The sequence below is a fragment of the Mercurialis annua genome, linkage group LG2 (genome assembly GCF_937616625.2).
Source record: "Mercurialis annua linkage group LG2, ddMerAnnu1.2, whole genome shotgun sequence".
In the NCBI taxonomy this organism is placed as follows: Eukaryota; Viridiplantae; Streptophyta; class Magnoliopsida; order Malpighiales; family Euphorbiaceae; genus Mercurialis; species Mercurialis annua.
In genome coordinates, this window is record NC_065571.1 from 7,910,952 (window position 1) to 7,930,393 (window position 19,442).

General features: G+C 33.9%; 4 protein-coding genes and 1 long non-coding RNA gene across 11 annotated transcripts; 3 read left to right on the forward strand and 2 right to left on the reverse strand.

The window, feature by feature from the left end:
- Positions 1-28: 28 nt before the first annotated feature.
- On the reverse strand, positions 29-903 carry LOC126667996 (uncharacterized). The gene is made up of 2 exons (XR_007638323.2): positions 826-903; positions 29-552 (listed from the first exon to the last, which is right to left on the reverse strand). It is a non-coding gene; the product is annotated as an uncharacterized LOC126667996 (long non-coding RNA).
- LOC126667994 (putative pentatricopeptide repeat-containing protein At5g37570) lies at positions 897-9,956 on the forward strand. Of its 7 annotated transcripts, none has more exons than XM_050361172.2 (6): positions 897-2,554; positions 2,958-3,082; positions 3,440-3,719; positions 3,926-4,189; positions 4,380-4,841; positions 4,977-5,182. In XM_050361172.2, the coding sequence occupies exon 1, from the start codon at positions 897-899 to the stop codon at positions 2,508-2,510; it is 1,614 nt and encodes a 537-aa protein (XP_050217129.1). In that variant the 3' UTR covers positions 2,511-2,554; positions 2,958-3,082; positions 3,440-3,719; positions 3,926-4,189; positions 4,380-4,841; positions 4,977-5,182. The 7 variants fall into 7 exon arrangements, with proteins under 7 accessions (XP_050217129.1, XP_050217130.1, XP_050217134.1 ...); XM_050361173.2 differs by having other exon boundaries at positions 4,125-4,189; XM_050361177.2 differs by having other exon boundaries at positions 4,125-4,189; positions 4,399-4,841.
- On the forward strand, positions 9,801-11,693 carry LOC126667995 (B3 domain-containing transcription factor VRN1-like). Its single transcript, XM_050361181.2, has 3 exons — positions 9,801-9,986; positions 10,703-11,107; positions 11,344-11,693. The coding sequence occupies exons 1-3, from the start codon at positions 9,900-9,902 to the stop codon at positions 11,587-11,589; spliced, it is 738 nt and encodes a 245-aa protein (XP_050217138.1). The 5' UTR covers positions 9,801-9,899; the 3' UTR covers positions 11,590-11,693.
- A 528-nt stretch (positions 11,694-12,221) lies between these two features.
- LOC126666677 (phosphoribosylglycinamide formyltransferase, chloroplastic) lies at positions 12,222-14,655 on the forward strand. Its single transcript, XM_050359519.2, has 5 exons — positions 12,222-12,749; positions 12,832-12,943; positions 13,695-13,871; positions 14,031-14,157; positions 14,244-14,655. Exons 1-5 carry the CDS (start codon positions 12,404-12,406, stop codon positions 14,355-14,357), a joined length of 876 nt encoding a protein of 291 aa, XP_050215476.1. The 5' UTR covers positions 12,222-12,403; the 3' UTR covers positions 14,358-14,655.
- Positions 14,656-15,265: 610 nt separating this feature from the next.
- Positions 15,266-19,346, reverse strand: LOC126670792 (putative MO25-like protein At5g47540). Its single transcript, XM_050364619.2, has 11 exons — positions 19,072-19,346; positions 18,682-18,843; positions 18,487-18,605; positions 17,649-17,723; positions 17,415-17,508; positions 17,120-17,179; positions 16,656-16,724; positions 16,258-16,356; positions 15,758-15,802; positions 15,564-15,666; positions 15,266-15,494 (listed from the first exon to the last, which is right to left on the reverse strand). Exons 1-11 carry the CDS (start codon positions 19,186-19,188, stop codon positions 15,421-15,423), a joined length of 1,017 nt encoding a protein of 338 aa, XP_050220576.1. The 5' UTR covers positions 19,189-19,346; the 3' UTR covers positions 15,266-15,420.
- Positions 19,347-19,442: the final 96 nt, after the last annotated feature.

The window sequence follows — 19,442 nt, forward strand, 5'->3', positions numbered from 1 at the left end:
TACAATAGTAAATGTAATGCAAGTGAAATTGAGAATCTCTAATTTTTATTAATTTTGGCTATCAATCAAGTAGAGCAACTATACCAATAGACAATAAGTTGTAGCTAAAATGGTATATGAGCTCGGTGACATGCGTACAAAAATTCCCAATGCTCTAAATTTCCTGATGCTCTGAACTATGTTGAGGAATTCTTTCTTAGAATCGAAATAAGATACTAACAAAGAAGATGAAAGTAAAAGAAGTTCAAATAGCAAAAGCTCTTATGATAGTACCAAAGTGAGGAAATATAGAGAATATGAACTCTAATATGGAGAGCCCAAAAAAGCCGATGATAGGCGTTGAATTATTCGGCGCCATGTTTCCTTCTCAAGCGTTCTCGAACAAATTCATTGCGAGCTTTAATTCGAGCTTGTTGAGGTTCTATATTGATATAATAGAGACGTAAACCATAACCGAAAAGTGCAGCTCCACCGACGAAACATCCTATCGTCATTGCCAATTTCTTCGGTGTTGATGGGTAGCACAGCACCATTCTCTTTTATTCTTTTTGCCTGTAAAACAAATTAACACCCAATGATTCGAAAACAAAAAATTCATATAATCCTAAAGACACAGACATGCTCATGAATAATCATAAGATTCTCAGTGGGGCAATTTAACAAACACTTAACAGGCATTCTTCTACAAATATCATTAACATAATTTTCAACAGTTATAGTTCATATTAAATTACAAACATCACCAGTACTGTAAATCTGTACTCAAACAACCCGAACCAACCGAATAAAAAATTCTCTAAAACTCACCCGGCCTTAGAAACTTACATATGAAAACCAAATCCTAGGCTTTAAGAAGCGAAAACGGAGAAAGGTTCACTTCACTCCCTCAACTTAAAATGTCAGACCCTTCAATCCGTACTCTTATCTACTCATGCAAAACCATCGCTCACCTTCACCAGCTTCACGCTCGCATAATCCGACAAGGTCTCGAGCAAGATCACTTTATTATCTCTAATTTTCTCAACATTTCTACTTCTATAACTTATTCTACTTCAGTTTTTAACAGTGTAAATTCTCCCTCTACTATTCTTTATAATGTAATCTTCAAATTCTATGCTCATAAGTGTCGTTTTGAGGAGGCAATGTCGTTGTATGTTCGCATGAAGAAGAGTGAATACGCGTCGCCTGATAAGTATACTTATCCTCAACTTATTAGGTTGTGTTCGAATGATCGTAGGTTGAAGGAAGGTGAGGGTTTTCATGGGTCGGTGATAAGGATTGGGTTGGGTGATGATTTGTATGTTGGGTCTAGCTTGGTCGATTTTTATGGTAAATGTAAGGAAATATTGTCTGCACGTAAGGTGTTTGATGAAATGCCTCAACGAAATGTCGTTTCTTGGACTGCGATGGTGGTTGGGTATTTGAATGTTGGGGATATAGGTAATGGGATGAGAGTGTTTGATCAAATGCCTGAGAGGAATGTGATGTCTTGGAATGGTGTCATTTGTGGGTTGGTTAAAGCTGGGGATTTGAGAAATGCTAGTAAGGTGTTTGATGAAATGGGTGAGAGAAATGTTGGTTCCTTTACCGTTATGATTGACGGGTATGCTAAGGCTGGGGATATGATATCTGCTAGGGAGTTGTTTGAGAAAGCTCCTGAGGTTGATATTGTTGCATGGTCAGCGTTGATTTCGGGTTATACTCAGAATGGGCAGCCTGATGAGGCTGTTAAGATGTTTCTTGAGATGGAGTTGAAGAATGTTATGCCTGATGAGTATGTAATGGTAAGCTTAATGTCAGCTTGCTCTCAGTTGGGTAGCTTGGATTTAGCTAAAAGGGTTGATTGTTATTTAAGTCGAAGCTCAATTGATATTGAGCAAAGTCATGTTATTGCTGCTCTGATTGACATGAATGTTAAGTGTGGGAATATAGATAGAGCTAAAACATTGTTTGAGCAGATGCATAGTCGGGACTTAGTTACATATTGCTCTATGATACATGGATTGTCCATTCATGGTTGCTCTAAGGAGGCTGTTGGATTATTTAATAGGATGCTAAATGAGAAGGTAATTCCAGATGAGGCAGCATTTACTGTTATTTTGACAGCGTGTAGTCGTGGGGGTCTTGTCGAGGAGGGCGTTCACTATTTTGAAACCATGAAAGATAAGTATGTTATGAGTCCTTCTCCTGATCATTATGCGTGTATGGTTGATCTTTTTAGTCGGTCAGGACAGCTTAGAGCAGCTTATGAGCTTCTAAAGTCAATGCCCGTGGAGCCTAATGCAAGTGCTTGGGGTGCACTTCTTGGGGCTTGTAAGCTGGATGGCGAGGTTGAGTTGGGGAAGGCTGTTTCCAAGCAGTTATTTGAGCTTGAACCAGAAAGTTCCGGTCCTTATGTACTCTTGTCCAATATCTATGCTGCAGCTGATCAATGGCTAAATGTTTCTGTTGTTAGGGACGCAATGAAGGAGAAAAGAGTTAAGAAAATAGAAGGCCGCAGCTGGATATAGTATTAAAGATATGAACATTTGGGATCCCTTCAATGACCCCACTTGTGAGTGCACTTATGATTGTGATTGGTTTTGTTGGTTTTAGTAGAGAAACTCTATTCTATGAATAATCATATATTCCGTTGCTAATAGAGCAATGATTTTAGCTTTGCAAAATTGGGGTTTATTTTGATGGAATGAGTATTTAATAATCAGAAGTCTAGATATGAAGTGCGTAGTTTGGAGCTGAATGTCAACTATGCTGAGTTTGAAAATTTTAATTTGTGAGATTGTGTTAAATATTGAAGGTTTATAAGTTTCATTTCAATGGTGAAATGATTTTGGATTGGAAGGCCCCAAAATTGTTCTCATCAAATCTAACCAGTCTTAGATTTATTTAATCAGTGGCTAATCCGTCAGGGTTATTATTGGTTTTCCTTTTTGATAATTGATGTAATTGTTTTTTAGAGAATGGATCGATCTGGAACTGACAGCCGTCATAGAGGATCATCATCAGCATCTCAAAAGCTGAGGCTTACCCATTGCTATGTTGGAGCATCTTGATTCTGTTAGCAATGCTAGTTTTTTTGGAGGTACATTATACTGATATTGACAATTTGTGGAGATGTTATAGTGCTCTTGGATAGCTGTTTTGCACGGAACTCTTTCTATTTCTTAAAACGCTTTTGAAACTTTGAAACTTTATACTTAGCTATTCTGGTAACAATTATCGTTTTGCCACTTTCCGTTTCAGCATTTTCAGTATCACCATTTTGGTTTCCGTGCAAACTAGTTCGATTTTATATCCATTGCCTTTCTGCTTTATAATTTAATTTTAGATAATGTTTCACATTACAATTGCATACATTTGCACAAGGTTACCAGGGATTCATATCTGAAGTTGAAACAAGAGAATACATCAAGTTACTTATGTCTATTTTATGATGCAGACTGAGACTAGATCTCCTGCTCAAACTCGTATTGGATCTGCTCTTGCATTGAAGCCTCATTTGAAGGATGTTAGTTATGCTTTTGACGACATCTAAAGAACTACTGAAAATTATCAAGTGTGTATGGGGTAATGATAATCGGCGTGACGGCGTCATCAAGCACGTCTCTTATATCAGCCTTACATGCTGAGCTTGAAAGCAATCAAAGTGGCAGCCAACTGAGGCTGCTGTTGGTGGTGGTGTTTTTAGTCCTAAGGAGAGACCTGGCAGGCCTAAGAAGGTATGTCTTTGGTTAACTACATGTTCTATTTTTATGTGTTTTGTTATTATGTTTATGGATGTCTTTTCTGTTGTTTCTACTCTGAAAAAAATGGGCTTTTGTTTTGGTTGATAACAAACATATTAGAAATGGCTTAATTCAAATTTTTTAGTACAGAAAGGATGTTTCTGTATTTTATACTACATAGGGTTTTCTTTTAAAATCAGAAATGCTGTACAAAATTTGCTCTTTTCACGGGGAGCATGAAGGTGGATGTTATTCATATTTGTTTTAGTGGACTATTTACTACCCCTATATTACTAGGTACCGCCTCCTTTTTGCCTAAATAACTTTTTCCTATACTTTTACCTTTTTCTAATTCTAAATTCACATTCAAATTCTCTCAACTCACATTCAAACACGAAGAACGGATAACAAAAATCTCGGGTGAAAATGTTGGAATCTAACCGAAGAAGAGGACGAGACACACTGTAAGTTTTTCGTGTAATTTTTATATTTTTTTTCCGAAAAATCCCATGGATCAACGCATAAGGATCGCGTCTGTCCAGAGGATAAGATGTTTTCCGGGAACGTCATGTCCTCTGGACCGACTCGATTCTTATGCGCGGTTCGTGCCGTGCCATAGTGCCCCATGTACGCTGATTCATGACAATGACTCAGAATTGGCATCATCTCTTAGAGTAGCACACATCGTCTCAACATTCCATCCCCACACACTTTGAATGAGGCTGATAATATGTTGAAGAATGATAGTGGTGATCATAAGGAGGAAGCTCATAAGGAGGAGCAGGAGAAGGAGGAGGACGAACGTCATGACTTGAGGTACAAACATCGACATTTGTGGCATACGTAAAATCCTAAGGATAAGTTGATGGAACAAATGTTTCTCCATATGCAGCGGGTGGTGCAATACCATCATTGTCATCATCATCACCACCCCCGCTACTACTTGTACTAAGTCCAGCCAGATTATTTTGTTGAGTATTAGAAGGTTGAGTTGCGGGTTCATCATCATCTGATAGCTAATTCATATTTTGTCCATCAAGTAGAGGTCTCTTCCTAAAAATATAATCAAGAAGGATGGTCGGGAGAGGAGCAATTATGTGACCGAATCAAGTAGAGGTCTCTCTCTTACTTCTTTTAATTTTTATATTTTGATACAATAGTATAAATTCGAAATTGCATGCGTTTTATTTTCTTGCTTCGTTTTATTATTGATATTAACTTCTTATTAATTTTTATTTTTATATTTGACAGATCTTGAATCAATTCAAGATTAAGATGTTGGAGATCATTTTTTTTGTTGTTGCTTCTTTTGAATCAGATTATTAAATATTGTATTCATATGTTCGTTTTGAATTTTTTTTTTCTGGAATTATTAGTTGTAATTTCAATCTATGTTGTATTATGATTAATAAAGTTCATCTAGTATGAATATAATTTTTTTGTTTTTTTTTATGAAATTGGAGTTTTGTATTCATTCCATAATTATGAAATTTATGGGTTACTTTAAATTTGTTAAATTTATTTTTTAATTTTGTAATAAAAATGATGGGCTGTTGAAAAAGCCTAAACCGAATTAAAAAACCGAAACCGAACCGATCGAAAATTCCGGTCAAAAACAATTTCGGTGTTTGGTGAAAAATAAAACGGTTTGGTTTATGATTTGGACAATTTCAGCACGGTCGGTTTTGGTTAATTCGGAACCGAACCGAACCGACCCGACCGATGCTCACCCCTAATCACATTTCCCACTCTCAAATCTCATCTATACAATTTTGTCTTACAATTACTAAGATACTCCATTGTATTGCAACCCATTTCAGTTCTTTCTTCACGTGATCATGCCAAAGACTCAAAAATTGGTCACATAAGCGCTTCTCTCCCGCCCATCCTTCTTGATTTTTTCTTCTCTTTTTTGAACCCGTTACCTTTACAAAACGGTGAGAAACGGTTGTAACTGTTATGTAATGGTGAACACAGCTGTTAGAGCAACTTCAATGGCCTCTTTAAATGCCTAATACTCTCTACTTTAAAGAGTAATCATAAAATGTTAATACTCTCTATTTTAAAGAGTGTAATCATAAAATGTTATTCCAATGGACTCTCTATTTTTAAAAATAAAAATAAAGATTTAGTTTTGGAGAGCCAAACCAACTCTTTATTTTTGAAAAAAGTACGTGATTTCACTTCTCTCTCCTTCTTCCTTGTTTTCAGGAACAATTACATTTCACTGTTTCTTGATTATTTTAGTTTCAGTTCTTGATTCTCGATAATTTACAGTCAGTACTTAAAATTTGTTTTCGTTGCTTATTAATTATTCAAGTTCCAGTTCTTTATTCTTGATAATAGTACAGGCAATACTTAAAAAAACGTAGGAAAATTTTATAAAAAAGCAAAGAATTAAGGTTCTTTGCCAGATAAAAGTGATTATTAGAACATATATAAGCAAGAAGCAAAGATGAGAAGATTGAAGACGTCTAGGGGATAGTCTCACGATCATTATGAGAAAGAAGCAACAAAGAATCAAAGGCTAAATGTAAGAATCATGACTTCTGGAATCTCCCTACTCCTAATCATTATAAGAACATATACTATATCAAGTTATCCTCCCATATGGTACTATTTGCTGCAAAACATAAGATATTAAAGTAATTCTCATTGTATCATTTGGTTTGCCCGGTCCTTCGCTCATTTTTGAATTAAGTTTAGGACAACAATTGTATCATGTTGTCACTAATGTAACAATTTTGAGGTTCATGGTGTTCTACTGAGGTCCTATGCTAGCTGCATTTAGCATAACCTTCTTGATCAAAGTCATGACGAACTAGCTATTTCTCAGTGCTTTTCGATATGCGGTGCATGTTACTGCAGCAATGGGAATGCAGACCCACAAAGATGCATTTTAACTACATCTATAGCAATGTTAACTTATCTTCATAACATTGCAGATATGAAGCAAAAAATGTTGGTACTTGGAAACCATTTATTTAGTATATCAGCACTTATTATGAGGAACAAGATTGGGACTAATATTTTATTAGTTTGGAGTAGTTCATTAACTTAGAGGATTTCATTCGATATTTTATAGGTTTCTTCATTTTATTATATTCATGAATGTTACTAAAATTAGTATCGTTTTAATGTAACTTTACAATGCCTATATAAAAACAAAATTTGAAGTTCAGTTCCCAATTTATGGATATGAACAATTAAACAGTTTTCTTCCATTGCAAATAAAATGATTAATTTGTTTCTAATTTGTATTATGTTTGTGCAAGTTCTATTATGAAAGAAAAAAATGCAGGTGAAAAAACAATAAACAACACATATTCGAAATAATAGAAAAGTAAAGATTGAAAAATTGAAAAAAAAAAAAAAAACTCAAATAATCAAAAAATAAATCTATACTATATATAAAAGCACGGATGGGGGGATAGGCAAATTTACTGAACAGTCCTTTCTAATTCATTAATAAATAAAGGTTTAATGGTCTTTAATTAATTATAGATATATTAAAATAAGAGTCCTAAATATTTATTATTTGATAATTGAATTATTCCTATTTAATATCATGTTTATTGTTTCTATAAACTACTAACAATTTTACTTATAGTTGATTACCGTAGCTTAAATATTGCATTCCAATAACAATACATATACAAATGTTGTTTCCTAATCAATATATTCTACAGACTTCATCTAGGTAATATAGCCTTAATCTAGGTCTAGATAGTCTCTTTGAATATTATCACTTAACTATTAATTAATTAAAGTAGTATTTTTATGTTTGATTGACATTTTAAATAATTCATGTAGCAAATAAATTTCTTAGGCGTTAGCAATTTCATATATTTCAATTAAAAAGATAAATTCTAATTAATTCAATTACTGCTATTTTAATTATTAATAGGCCAAACTCTCAAAAAATACCCAAACCTTTACGTTTATGTCAGTTATGACCAAAATTTTCAAAATCAGCAAATATAACCAGTTTTTACATGTTATATTTTTTTATAGCCATTTCTGAATCGATCCAGTTTTTTTTATTATGATTAAACTTTTTATTGTGACATTGATAACATGCAAAGATTTGGTATTTTATTGTGATTATGTCTTTTTAAATATTATATATATAGCTCTCATGTTGGCAAGAAAATCGATTTGATTTGAATTTGACTATAAAAGAAACACAATTTGTCAAAACGGGATATATTTGCCAATTTTGAAAAATTTAGTCATAACTGAAATAAATTGCAAAAGTTTAGTATTTTTAAAATAAAACTTTCAAAATCAGCAAATATAACCAATTTTTACATGTTATATTCTTTTTTATTACCATTTCTAAATCGGTCCAGTTTTTTTATTATGATTAAATTTTTTATTGTGACATAACACGCAAAGATTTGGTATTTTATTGTGATTATATCTTTTTAAATATTATATATACATAGCTCTCATGTTGGCAAGAAAATTGATTTGATTCAAATTTAACTATAAAAAAAACACAATTTGTCAAAACAGGATATATTTGCCGGTTTTGAAAAGTTTGGTCATAACTGAAATAAATCGCAAAAGTTTGGTATTTTTAGTGTGTTTGGCTTTATTAGTTAATATAACTAACAGCCTTCGCTTTTTATAAAATTTATAAAGAAATTTTTAAACCTGATAAAAAATTAACTAATTTAATATTAATTATACATGAAGTGTAATTATTGACGAGTCACGTTACGAGACACGTGCGTAGCACGTAATGCGAAACTAGTATATTTAAAGAGTTTATTGGAGATAATTTAACTTTTCACTCTCTATTATTAGAGATACTCTTTATTTAGTTAAAGATGCTCATTAAAATAGAGAGTATTGCTGGAGATGCTCTTATCTGTCAAAAATTAAAACGGATGTTAAACGGAAAACAGGTAACAGCAGGTCTGTAAATAACGGCCGTTACATTATGTAACTGTCCGTTATTTAAATCCATGATTCATACCAAGACAATGAATAGATTACGATACAAAAGTTGCATTCACTTGTTTTTGTACATTACAATATGAACTAAAAATTCGAATGCAACTAGAAAGAGTTAGGTAGACTTGAATCAAAGTTTTGCTGCGCACATATTGCAATCACGATGTGATGGTAAGCTAGCTGTTCTATAAGCTATGTCTCTACATTTTCCGGTTTTTGCTAGTGATTAATTTAATCCTAAATTTTTCTTTCACAGCATGTGCCAAGACACTTTTTGAAAAGGTATCTTAGAGGAGCTCGCGGGCATGTTGAACTGGCAAATTCTAACGGACGAGTTTGGACAATCTGCCTCATTGAAGGTCACAAACGTGCAACATTTGGAAAGGGATGGCAAGCATTCTGCATAAAAAAAAACTGAAGGCAGAAGATATTTGTGTTTTTGAGCTGATAACAGAAAAATGTGATGCTGAAAAGCTCTCAGCTCACTTTTGTTTTTTCCTTTTTTTAGTGTTGTTGCTTCTTGCAATTTCTGTTGATGGATTGTGAATAATGCATAAGAAGTGATTTTGCATGATGAAGAAGACTGCCAGTGGCTTTTTGATCAAATGCATACGTATAATACTAATGTATAATTATTCTCAGTGTTATGTTTTACTCTCACCAAGTTTCTCTTTATTTCTGGTTTGTCTCTCTTTCAAGGAGGCAGCGGGGTTTTGACTTCCCCTGGGGGTAGGGTATTACGAAAGGAAGTTGATCATGGAGTCTTAATAAGTCTAGAATTGATTCTTCCTGGATCGATGCCCGAGCGGTTAATGGGGACGGAACTCATGCCTATGTTTTACATTTGAGCTTTTCAGAAATATTTTGAAAGTTTTGGAACTTCATATGCATAACTTGCAAAAACTATTCTTTCACCCTTCCCTTTCAGCCAATTCAGTTTGAACATTTTTGTGTCTGTTTTCATATAATGTCTCTTTGATTCCCTTATTTAGGCACTGTTTTATCTGAGAGGTTCATTAAAATAGCATGGGGCTCACTTGCTTATCTAGGATTCAAGACAAAAACTCCTTGCTGGCTTTCTTTTTTTGCCATGCAACTCTGCATTACTGTCTTCCTTAGAAAAGAAACTTCAACTTTCCACTTGCTATTTAACATATGTAGCTAACATTATTGAGATCATCTTCATCATCAACCTTTGAAATTCTTCATTTCATGGCTGCCCAAATGGGATCTGATAAAGCTCCATTTTCAGGTTTCTTCAAAGTAATTTTTCAGAGAGCTCTACAAGACAAGAAACTGGTAATTGTTTCTTACTTCACCTATTTTTCTTCTTCTTTTTTTCCCTTAATTTGTTGTGTAAAACCTTGAATTCTTGATTTTACTTGAAGAAAGGAAACAAGATGGAGAAATGTGTAGTTTACCCTTTATACTGCCTGCTTCTCTTCTGTTGAGTTAAAACATGATTTTCTCTAGTTCTGTGTATTTCCTGCCTATGTTAACCGGACTCTTTACTTATGTCTAGTGTATTCATTTATATATCCGTACCTAAGTACCCGAGTCCTATATCAGATCCATATCCCTGTACTTTCAGTTAAGAAAATTAACGTGCCGGATATGCGGATACGTATCCATTTTGGAATCTCATATCCGAGTCTGTGTAACATAGTTTTTTGCTGTCGTTGATGCGTTTGGTTTTCTCTCATATCCTTTACACGGCCTCATTTTTGATATATACTGCTTTTTGTATTTAAAACCTCAACATTTCAGTTTTAATGAGTATATTTCAAATTCAATGCTGATCTATTTGACTAAAGTTGATTTGGACACTTTAGAATTTGTAATTTGGGAAATTTACAGCCTGATTTATTTTAATCTTTTAGGCCAATGAAACCACATCTTAGAATCAACACAAGTAACCAATATTGATTTTATTTTGATAATGCCTCCAAGCTGCTTATATTGTAGATGAATGTACCTTATTTTTTGATCTGTTTGTTCTGAAAATGAAATCGCAGATGATTTCGACCAAGTTTGTGGGGGCGCATAGTAATCTGTTTATGGATCATGTCAATCTCATTGTTCCGAATGGCCAGTCATGGGAAATAGGATTGGCGAAATTCGATGACAAGATATACTTCGACAGGAATTGGCAGGAATTCACGCAACATTTCTCAATTCAGAAAGAATACTTTCTAACATTCAGACTCAAACAAATTTCTACTCTCAAAGTGCGCATATTTCATCCTTCTGGTTGCGAAATCCGCTATCCCTTCAGGGCAACTACTTCAGCACATAAAACCAATCTTGAGGAAGGTGAATGCAGTAACGGAAAAGCGATGCAAGAATGGAGAACCTTCACGACAGAAATGCCTTGTTTCAAAATCCTGATGCAACCGTACCATTTCAAGTACAAAATCGTTGTAAGTAGTTCTCGACAGAATATTTGTATGACTGTTTATATTGCACGGAAGTAAAAATGATGAAACAAGAAATATTGAAATAGAAAACGGTAAAATTATTTTATAAAAATAACTTTAGGATTTTCATAAAGTTTGCAGAAGCGAAAGGTAGAATGGTATATGATTCTCGTATCGTAACTTTGACAAAGCGTTTTTCAGAATTGAGTTTATCGAATTTTGTTGTTTAATTTGTACAGCATTTGCCAACTGAATTTGGCACAATTCTGAAGAGAGCACCTGAGCAAATCAACCTTCAAAATTCTAAGGGACAAAAATGGAGGGTTAGGCTGGGCAAACAAGTTGCTGAACGGAAATATGATCGATTCAGATTAGGGAACGGATGGGGAGAATTCGTAGAGGACAATCATATGAAGATCGGAGATGTTTGTGCTATTGAGATTATCGACGATAATCTCTGGAAAGTTACTATCTTCCGTGATTGACAAGCAACCCCACACCTCCTCTGATTGTACTGATTTAAGCTTATATTTGCTTGATAAAACTTTAGTTAGATATTATGCAATTTGATGATTAAGTATTGTTATTATTACCTTGTTGTTAGAATTAATTAGGTAATTGAAATCTATTTATGATGCGTCAGTGGCTAATGACTCAGTTCCTTTGAAAATACATTTTCTATTGAATGAACTAGTATTTAATATAATGGATTTCAACTGATGATGTTAAAAATAACCATTATGAAAATTAATGTACAGTTTTAATTATTATTTCATGTAAATTCAATTATAAGTAAAATTCACAATGAATATAATTTATATTTTTTGAGTTTGTTAATTAAACAATCATCCATACTAAAAGATTAGTAAAAGAAAAAAATATATCATAATCAAGTTCCAGTCATCAATAATAATTTAGAGTAATTAAACAAACTCCATATTTAATTGTTTCGCCTAGTAATTAGAAATGTGTATAAATTGAGAAATTATTTAATTTTTTAAATAAGAAAAGTTGTTAATAATATTAAAGGCGGGCCAGACTGACTTTGGGCTTTTATTCGCTGTAGTTAATGAAAGCCCACGTATTTTGGCCCTTCAAACTCATTAAAATAAAATAAAAAATTAGATCGTCTTCAACAAAACAACCAGGGCTTCAAAGAACAGCTCCACACAGCTGTGGTGACAAAGCTCTTCCACCGGACCACCTCTCACCTGCGAGTTTCCGACAGCAGCCGCCCAATATCCTTTACTGCCGCCGCCCTTCTCCGCCACTTTAAGGGCGGACTGATCCTTTGTTCAAATGGAAGCCGCTACTAACGTTTTGCAATTCTCGTCTGCGATTCTATCAATCCAAACAAAAAAATTATCTCCGTTCCCCTCTTCTTCTGCTTCGATTCAATTGCAAAACTGCCGCCGCCTCCATATAATAAAATCCCCAAAGCCATTACAATGTATAAATAGCAAACATACTTCACCCAACACTATAGTTCTTGAAAATCAACAATACAACAACGGCCCAGTTATTATAAGAAAAAAACTGGCTGTTTTTGTGTCCGGTGGCGGCTCTAATTTTAAGTCTATTCATCAAGGTTGTCTTCAAGGTTTAGTCTTTGGTGACGCTGTTGTTGTTGTCACTGATAAGCAAGGTTTGTCAAGTTGTCTCTTTGTTCTGAAATTTCAATCAGGTTTTGAATAATTTGGATTGAGTTATCGTTTGTTTTGTTACAGGTTGTGGAGGTGCAGAGTATGCGAGAGATAATGAAATTCCTGTTATTTTGTTTCCTAAACCTAAAGATGAACCTCATGGATTATCCCCAAGTGACCTTGTTACTGCTCTTAGGTCAGTTTCATCTTCAAATTTACTCTCTACGGTTATGACTGTCCGCAATTTACCGACAATTATTTACTGGCTATTGGTTAATAGTTTACCGCGTAGAGGAAAAGGGCATTTCCCCCGTATTTGCCACTCGTTAAGTGGTTTGCTCTCATTTTGGTAGAACAAAGAGGAAATTCAACAAACTAATTAGTAATCGTTATTGAGTTCTCGTTACTTTTTTAACCCGCTATTTCAGTTTATGACATGAAATGTAGTACATTACATTTTTAGAGTAAGCCTAGACTAGATTGTTTTAGATATTAGATGGTAGAAACTTGAGTTTTTCGTTCATATTTTCTTCAGCATCTCTAGTTATTTTGAGTGAAATTGCATCTGCTACGGTTTTGTTTAACTGTTTTATGCATTTTTTTCATTTTCCTTGTTGCTGTTTTTTTTTAACATAATTTGATAGGTGTGAGACTGACCCTCCGATTCCAATGAAGGAGTTGGTATAGAAAATATTTAAGTCAAGATGTGCTAGATATTTTCTAAATGAAGACTATCTTCTGACTGCTTTCTCCATTCCTATTCTCACTCATCTACATCTAGAACTTTATACTAAATGATATAGTTTTATTCTTTTTTATGTTGCGAATTTAAGAAAATGTGAGACCTGTGATTTATCTGTTAGAAATACTTTCTTTAGCTTTATTTGTAATTTGAATGGTGGCACACTAGTGGATTGACTAGTATACTTTTGACATATTTTAATCAGAGAGTTGGAAGTTGACTTTATTCTCCTAGCTGGATATCTCAAGCTTATTCCAGTTGACTTGATTCGAGCTTTTCCAAGATGCATATTCAATATCCATCCATCGCTGCTTCCGGCCTTTGGAGGCAAAGGCTACTATGGCATGAAGGTGCATAAAGCTGTCATTGCTTCTGGCGCTAGGTAACACATAATATATGTTGTTACTCTTAAAAATGTAATTGAAACTAATAACTGAAGTCCGCTCTTTAAATTTAGCGCATCATTGCTGATTTTCTTTATTTGAATATGCTTGATAAAAGTACTCATGTCATGTTGTCTTCTTGTTTGGTTTTATATTAGATACTCGGGGCCAACTATCCATTTTGTTGACGAGCATTATGACACCGGACGCATCCTTGCTCAAAGAGTTGTTCCCGTGCTTGCAAACGACACTGCTGAAGAATTAGCTGCAAGGGTTCTAAAGGAGGTTATATTGACTTGTGAAATTTTATGTCGCTCATTGTTTACATTTGGTTGAAATTTGTTCCGACATGTCTTCTTATTGCACTGTAGGAGCATCGATTATATGTTGAGGTGACTATGGCATTATGCGAAGAGCGTATAGTTTGGAGGGAAGATGGTGTCCCTCTCATTCAAAATAGGGAAAACCCCGAAGAATACAGCTAGCTCATCCTATTTTGTTTTGCCTATGGTGAGTTTAATTATGTTGCCCTATACCATTTAGTTAAGCAATGGTAGAAATCGTCTGGAGGAGCATGGTTTTCTGCCAGGTTGTTGGTTGTACCCTGTAGAAGTAACAACATAGGAATAGGCCCTTAGGGCAGCAGAGTTGTGATAAATTTTGGTAGGATGATTACACAACACACTCTTCAAATGAGTTATTGATATAATATGCAGAAGAGTTGATTATAGATAGCTTACTCTTCAGATGAGTTATTGATATAATACGCAGAAGAGTTGATTATAGATGGCTTATTTTTATTCGGAATTGTTTGTATGTGAGAATAGAAGAGCCTTCACGATTTTAGATGTTTAGTATTAGTCGAGCTGAACAAATTTGAGTTACACATTTGTTTGTTTCCTCCATTTGATGATTTTTTTGCGTCGCCTACTTGTTGAGAAAAAGGATTGAAAAAGGGCTGTGGTCAATTTCTTTGAGATTCTCATCTTTTCTTTGAGAAAAAAATAAATTTTCATCGGTTAAACGATAAGAAGGGAAAGGAGGGAGTCGGCGGAGCTGTAGCCGTTTCGAAGACGTTTTAAATCATTAATTCGGAGATTCACAGACAGGCTTTAATCTAGATATCCTTAATGTCATTAACTTTTGGCCACAATTATTGAATCGTATATGATTTAAGCATTTACGAAAACAAAAATCCTAGAAGTTTTAAATTTATAACATATTTATATATATATATATATATATATAAAATATATTTTTTTTTCGTATTTTTTGTTTGCAACATAAATTGCTGCATTCTTGCAATACAATCCTTGCAGTCATTATTGGGATTAATTGCATCTTTTTTTGAATCACAACTCACAAGTGACAACAAACATTTCAGTAGAGACAAAGACAATTAGTTAATATTTTCTTTTTGGTATGAAAAACAGTTCTATACAACAAGCACTGGCCTACTGCATCTAGTCAAACCTTTGGCATTTCAACTAAACAAAAGCAGATTTGCAACTACTTAAGTTGAGACTACATTTCTCCCATGGCTAACTACTAGCTACCTACTTGTTTCAGTTCAGCAATCTCCTTGATAACCTGAGTTTTATCTTCCTCGAATTGCTCATCTTCTGCAACACGTGGGATTCAAGATAAGCCACAAACGAAAGCAAGTAACAATAAATAAAATGCTATTATACCTTTATCCAGTTTGAATTCGGCCAATAAACGCAGAAGCTTGCTTCTGTTGGCAACCAGTATGCTGACTATTTCGGGAGGTTTGTTTTGATTTGCAGCAAATAACTATCAACACGGAGATTAAGATCATAAATAAACAAAAATGAAGTCCTAGTTGATGACATAACCATAAATCCATGTAAATTTGATTGAATACCTTGAAGACATGAAATGCATCTATCTTGATGTTCTTGCTTGACTCCTGAAATGGAACCAAATACACAATTGAATCTCATTTGAATGCCAAGATTTATCTAAATGTCAACCAGAAGTTGTCCATAATATATATTAATGATTACGGGTATTCAAAAACCAAACCAAGTTAAATATTGAACAAAACTGATAAATTAAGTTATAAATTATAATTCTTCACTTTTGGTACAAATCAAATTGAAAAAGCAAACCAAAAACTATCAATTGAACTGACTTGTTCAGTTCGGTTTGATTTAAAATATTTTCAATTCTTGTAAATTTGGTTCGGTTTGATTTAAAAAAAATCAAATCTTTGGTTTGGTTTGATTTGAACTAAATGCACCAGTATTAATGAGATTGTAGTGGCTATGGTCTGTGTGTTTTTATCCTTTTTTAATAACCTCAGTAAAGCATAAAATTGAAAAAATACGTCTCATAAATGAAGAAAGATAATGAGTTACATACCCTTAGAAGATTCATCAAAATTCGCAAGTTATCTTTGGAGCTCACATATCGTACCATTACAGAGGTATTTGATCGATCAAGTAAAATTTCACCTAGCAGCTGAAACACATTTATTAAACAAAAAAGTCGGCGTAAGCTTAGATTTCATGGACACAGGAAGACAAAGGCCGTTAATGGCACAATACACATTTTAAAATTATAATTCTTTACTAGAAGCTACAGTTTTTAGCCCTACTTTTATTATTATTGTTCTAGTACCATGTTAACAAATGCCATGTCAATCATATGAACAGCTCGTTAATGGCACAATACACATGTTCAGGAGATTAGCCTTTGTATAAACCACACCATGAAGTTTGCTAGAAAAGAAGTGGAACTAAAACACTGCATCTTCATACCTTAATAGCCTGTCGCTTGGTGATATAATTCTCAGATTCCAGCAGCTTTGAGTTAAAATCCTGAAAGAACTAGAACCACAAAAATAATTGGGAAAAGTTAAATTTCTTCCCGGTATCAAAATTTGAAGCAGGAGTTCTCTCATTTCCAGCATTTTTTTCTTTTCTTAACTAGAAGATTTTAGAATAGAAGTCTCAGCTAAATTTCAATTGAAAACTTCACACTCCGCAATGGAAAAGTGAATTCTTGCGGTTAACTAACTATGCTTTATTTTTTTGGTTAAAGCTGCTAGTCCAATATAAGCATCAAAGTCGAGAGCCAAGTTGCAGACTTTTTTTTTCCACCTATTCAAATATATATCATTACAAGCAAGTAGGATTCACCTACAATTCATTCAGCTCAAAACCGAAGTGTAAAACATCATAAAGGCACAAAAAAGGTCAAATTTACCATCTCCAGAACTTACCCAATCATAATTCTTTGAAAGAAATGCTGCAACAGTAGACTTGTGCCTGGTCAGAAGCTCCTGGAATAAATTTTTTGTATTACAATCAGATCCCTTGAACCAGATACAATTTTAACAGAAATATAAGAATACTAATACTACTCATGTGCAGGATTACCATGCAAAAAAATCAGTAAAATTCCTAATATAAGAAAATATGGAGCTCAAATAACATAAACAAGTAAATACACCACCACAACTAATACCTCATTTTCTTTTTAAAATAACATTGTAAAAGTGAATGAAAAGACTGAACCTTAAAAGTTGCAGTAGCATCTGCAGCAATATCAAAATTTGGAAGCTGAATGTAAGTAAAGAACTTCTTTATGTGCTCTGAATCCAAGACATATCTAACAAAAGTGATAAAGAACGTTTTAGAAGCATGAATGCAAAAGATTTATATCAACTGACTGATGGATATGACACTGTAGATGAATGGGTCAGTTCATATGCATAAGATGCAGCTGACTAGTCTTTCCAATAAATTTACCTTGCAATGCTTTGATGACGAATGCACTCCCTCAACATAGTGCCATAATGCAAAGCGAGATCTACATGTTCATACCTAATCAAAAGACAAAACATCACTATAAGCAAAACAATATATGGAAAACTAATAGAGAAAACAGTAAGAGACTCGCTGACTCCATAAGCACTTATAAAATGAACTTTCACATAAGGCCCAATCAGTGGCCACTTTAAACTTCATCTAAAAGATAGAAAAAACAAAGAACTTGGAAGCTTTGGTTTGCACTTATAATACTGAACCAGATTATTGGTTAAGCTTTAACAACAAAGTTCGATAACACAAGTAGTTCTTAAATGATGCTCGTCTCAAATCCAGCATCCAGCTCTTCAACGATTATTTTGAGTTCTATTGTTTTCATTCAAGTTAGCGTGTTTTCTATATCAATTTACTACCAAGAAGGTTTTAAAACTACATAAGCTGATATTTTACTCTAGAAGAACACCATTAGGTAGAAAAAATGGACAGCTAATCTTCACTCACAGTTGAAGTTGGTGCAGAAGACCTATGCTTTGTAAAGCTCCCAAGTCAACATATTTTTTTAATATTTTGCAACTAAGAGAGGCCAAGTGATAAGAATGAATGTGAACCTATAAGCATAATCCTTGATGAATCAGTCTAAAACACATGTTAACATGTGCTCACACTGACATACATTTCGAGATTAAAGAATCCACAAATAAAATAAAAAACTCCAATACTTAATTATAGCCAATATAAAGAGAACAATAATTAAACAAAAAACAGCTTATATAAATATCCCAACATCAACAAATCAAGATTCCGGCAGCGAGAATCTCACCCAGTTAACAAAATATCGATAACATCCAAGTTAGCTTCCAAGTAAGTAGAAGCAATCATACGACTTTGAACTTGTTGCCTCTGCAAATTCGCAACCACCTGCGTCGCATCTCTACGGGCCTACAAGAAACACTCAAATCAAGACATAAACTACAACAAACCAATCCCACAACATCTTTGAACTTCAAACCCTCACCTCCAAATTAAGTTTCGGAAGAGACACAACAAGAAGATTCATAGTGTTATCTTTAAAAAACTCCTGAGTCAACTGCGAACAAGCTTCAGGCACAGGTTCATGGTCACTACTGCCATAAAGTATAACCTTCAATTCCCTAATATGCTTATGCAATTCTTCCATCTGCAAACAACAACAAAACTCAAAATTTTAAACCAACGAGCTATAGCTCAAATGTTATAAGCACTAATCAGCAATCTGCTAAGTCGTGGATTCAATTCCGCTCCCCCTAAACTTAAAATTTCAAACATAATTTCCAGCATTGCTAAATGAAATTGCATTATAAACATAACCCAGAAATTAAAATAAGCTAACTTGATGAAAAGATTTAAACTTTATTAAAAAAATAACCTTGTCTTCAACTTTGGAGCCACCAGTGGCGCTGCTATTAAGTGACAAGAGAAGGGTTCGAGTTTGGCGTACAATTTCTGCAGGAGATTTTGGTTTGGACTTGAAAAACCCTTTCATTGTCTCTAATTTGGGGTTTTGGTTAAATTTTTGTAAATGAAAGTTTGAGATTAAAATTGAAACTAAAATTAGCAGAAGAAAATTTTGTTTTTGAGTTTGTTATTGTGAGTGAGTGAAATTTAGTATTGAAAGGGAAAGGAAACTGGTAAACAGTACTCGCCCACCTCAAATCCTACCAATGCCAGTGATTATCGTTTGCAAAAGTTACGCTTTTGCTCCTTCAATTTTAAGAAATTATAAATTTTCCAAATTTT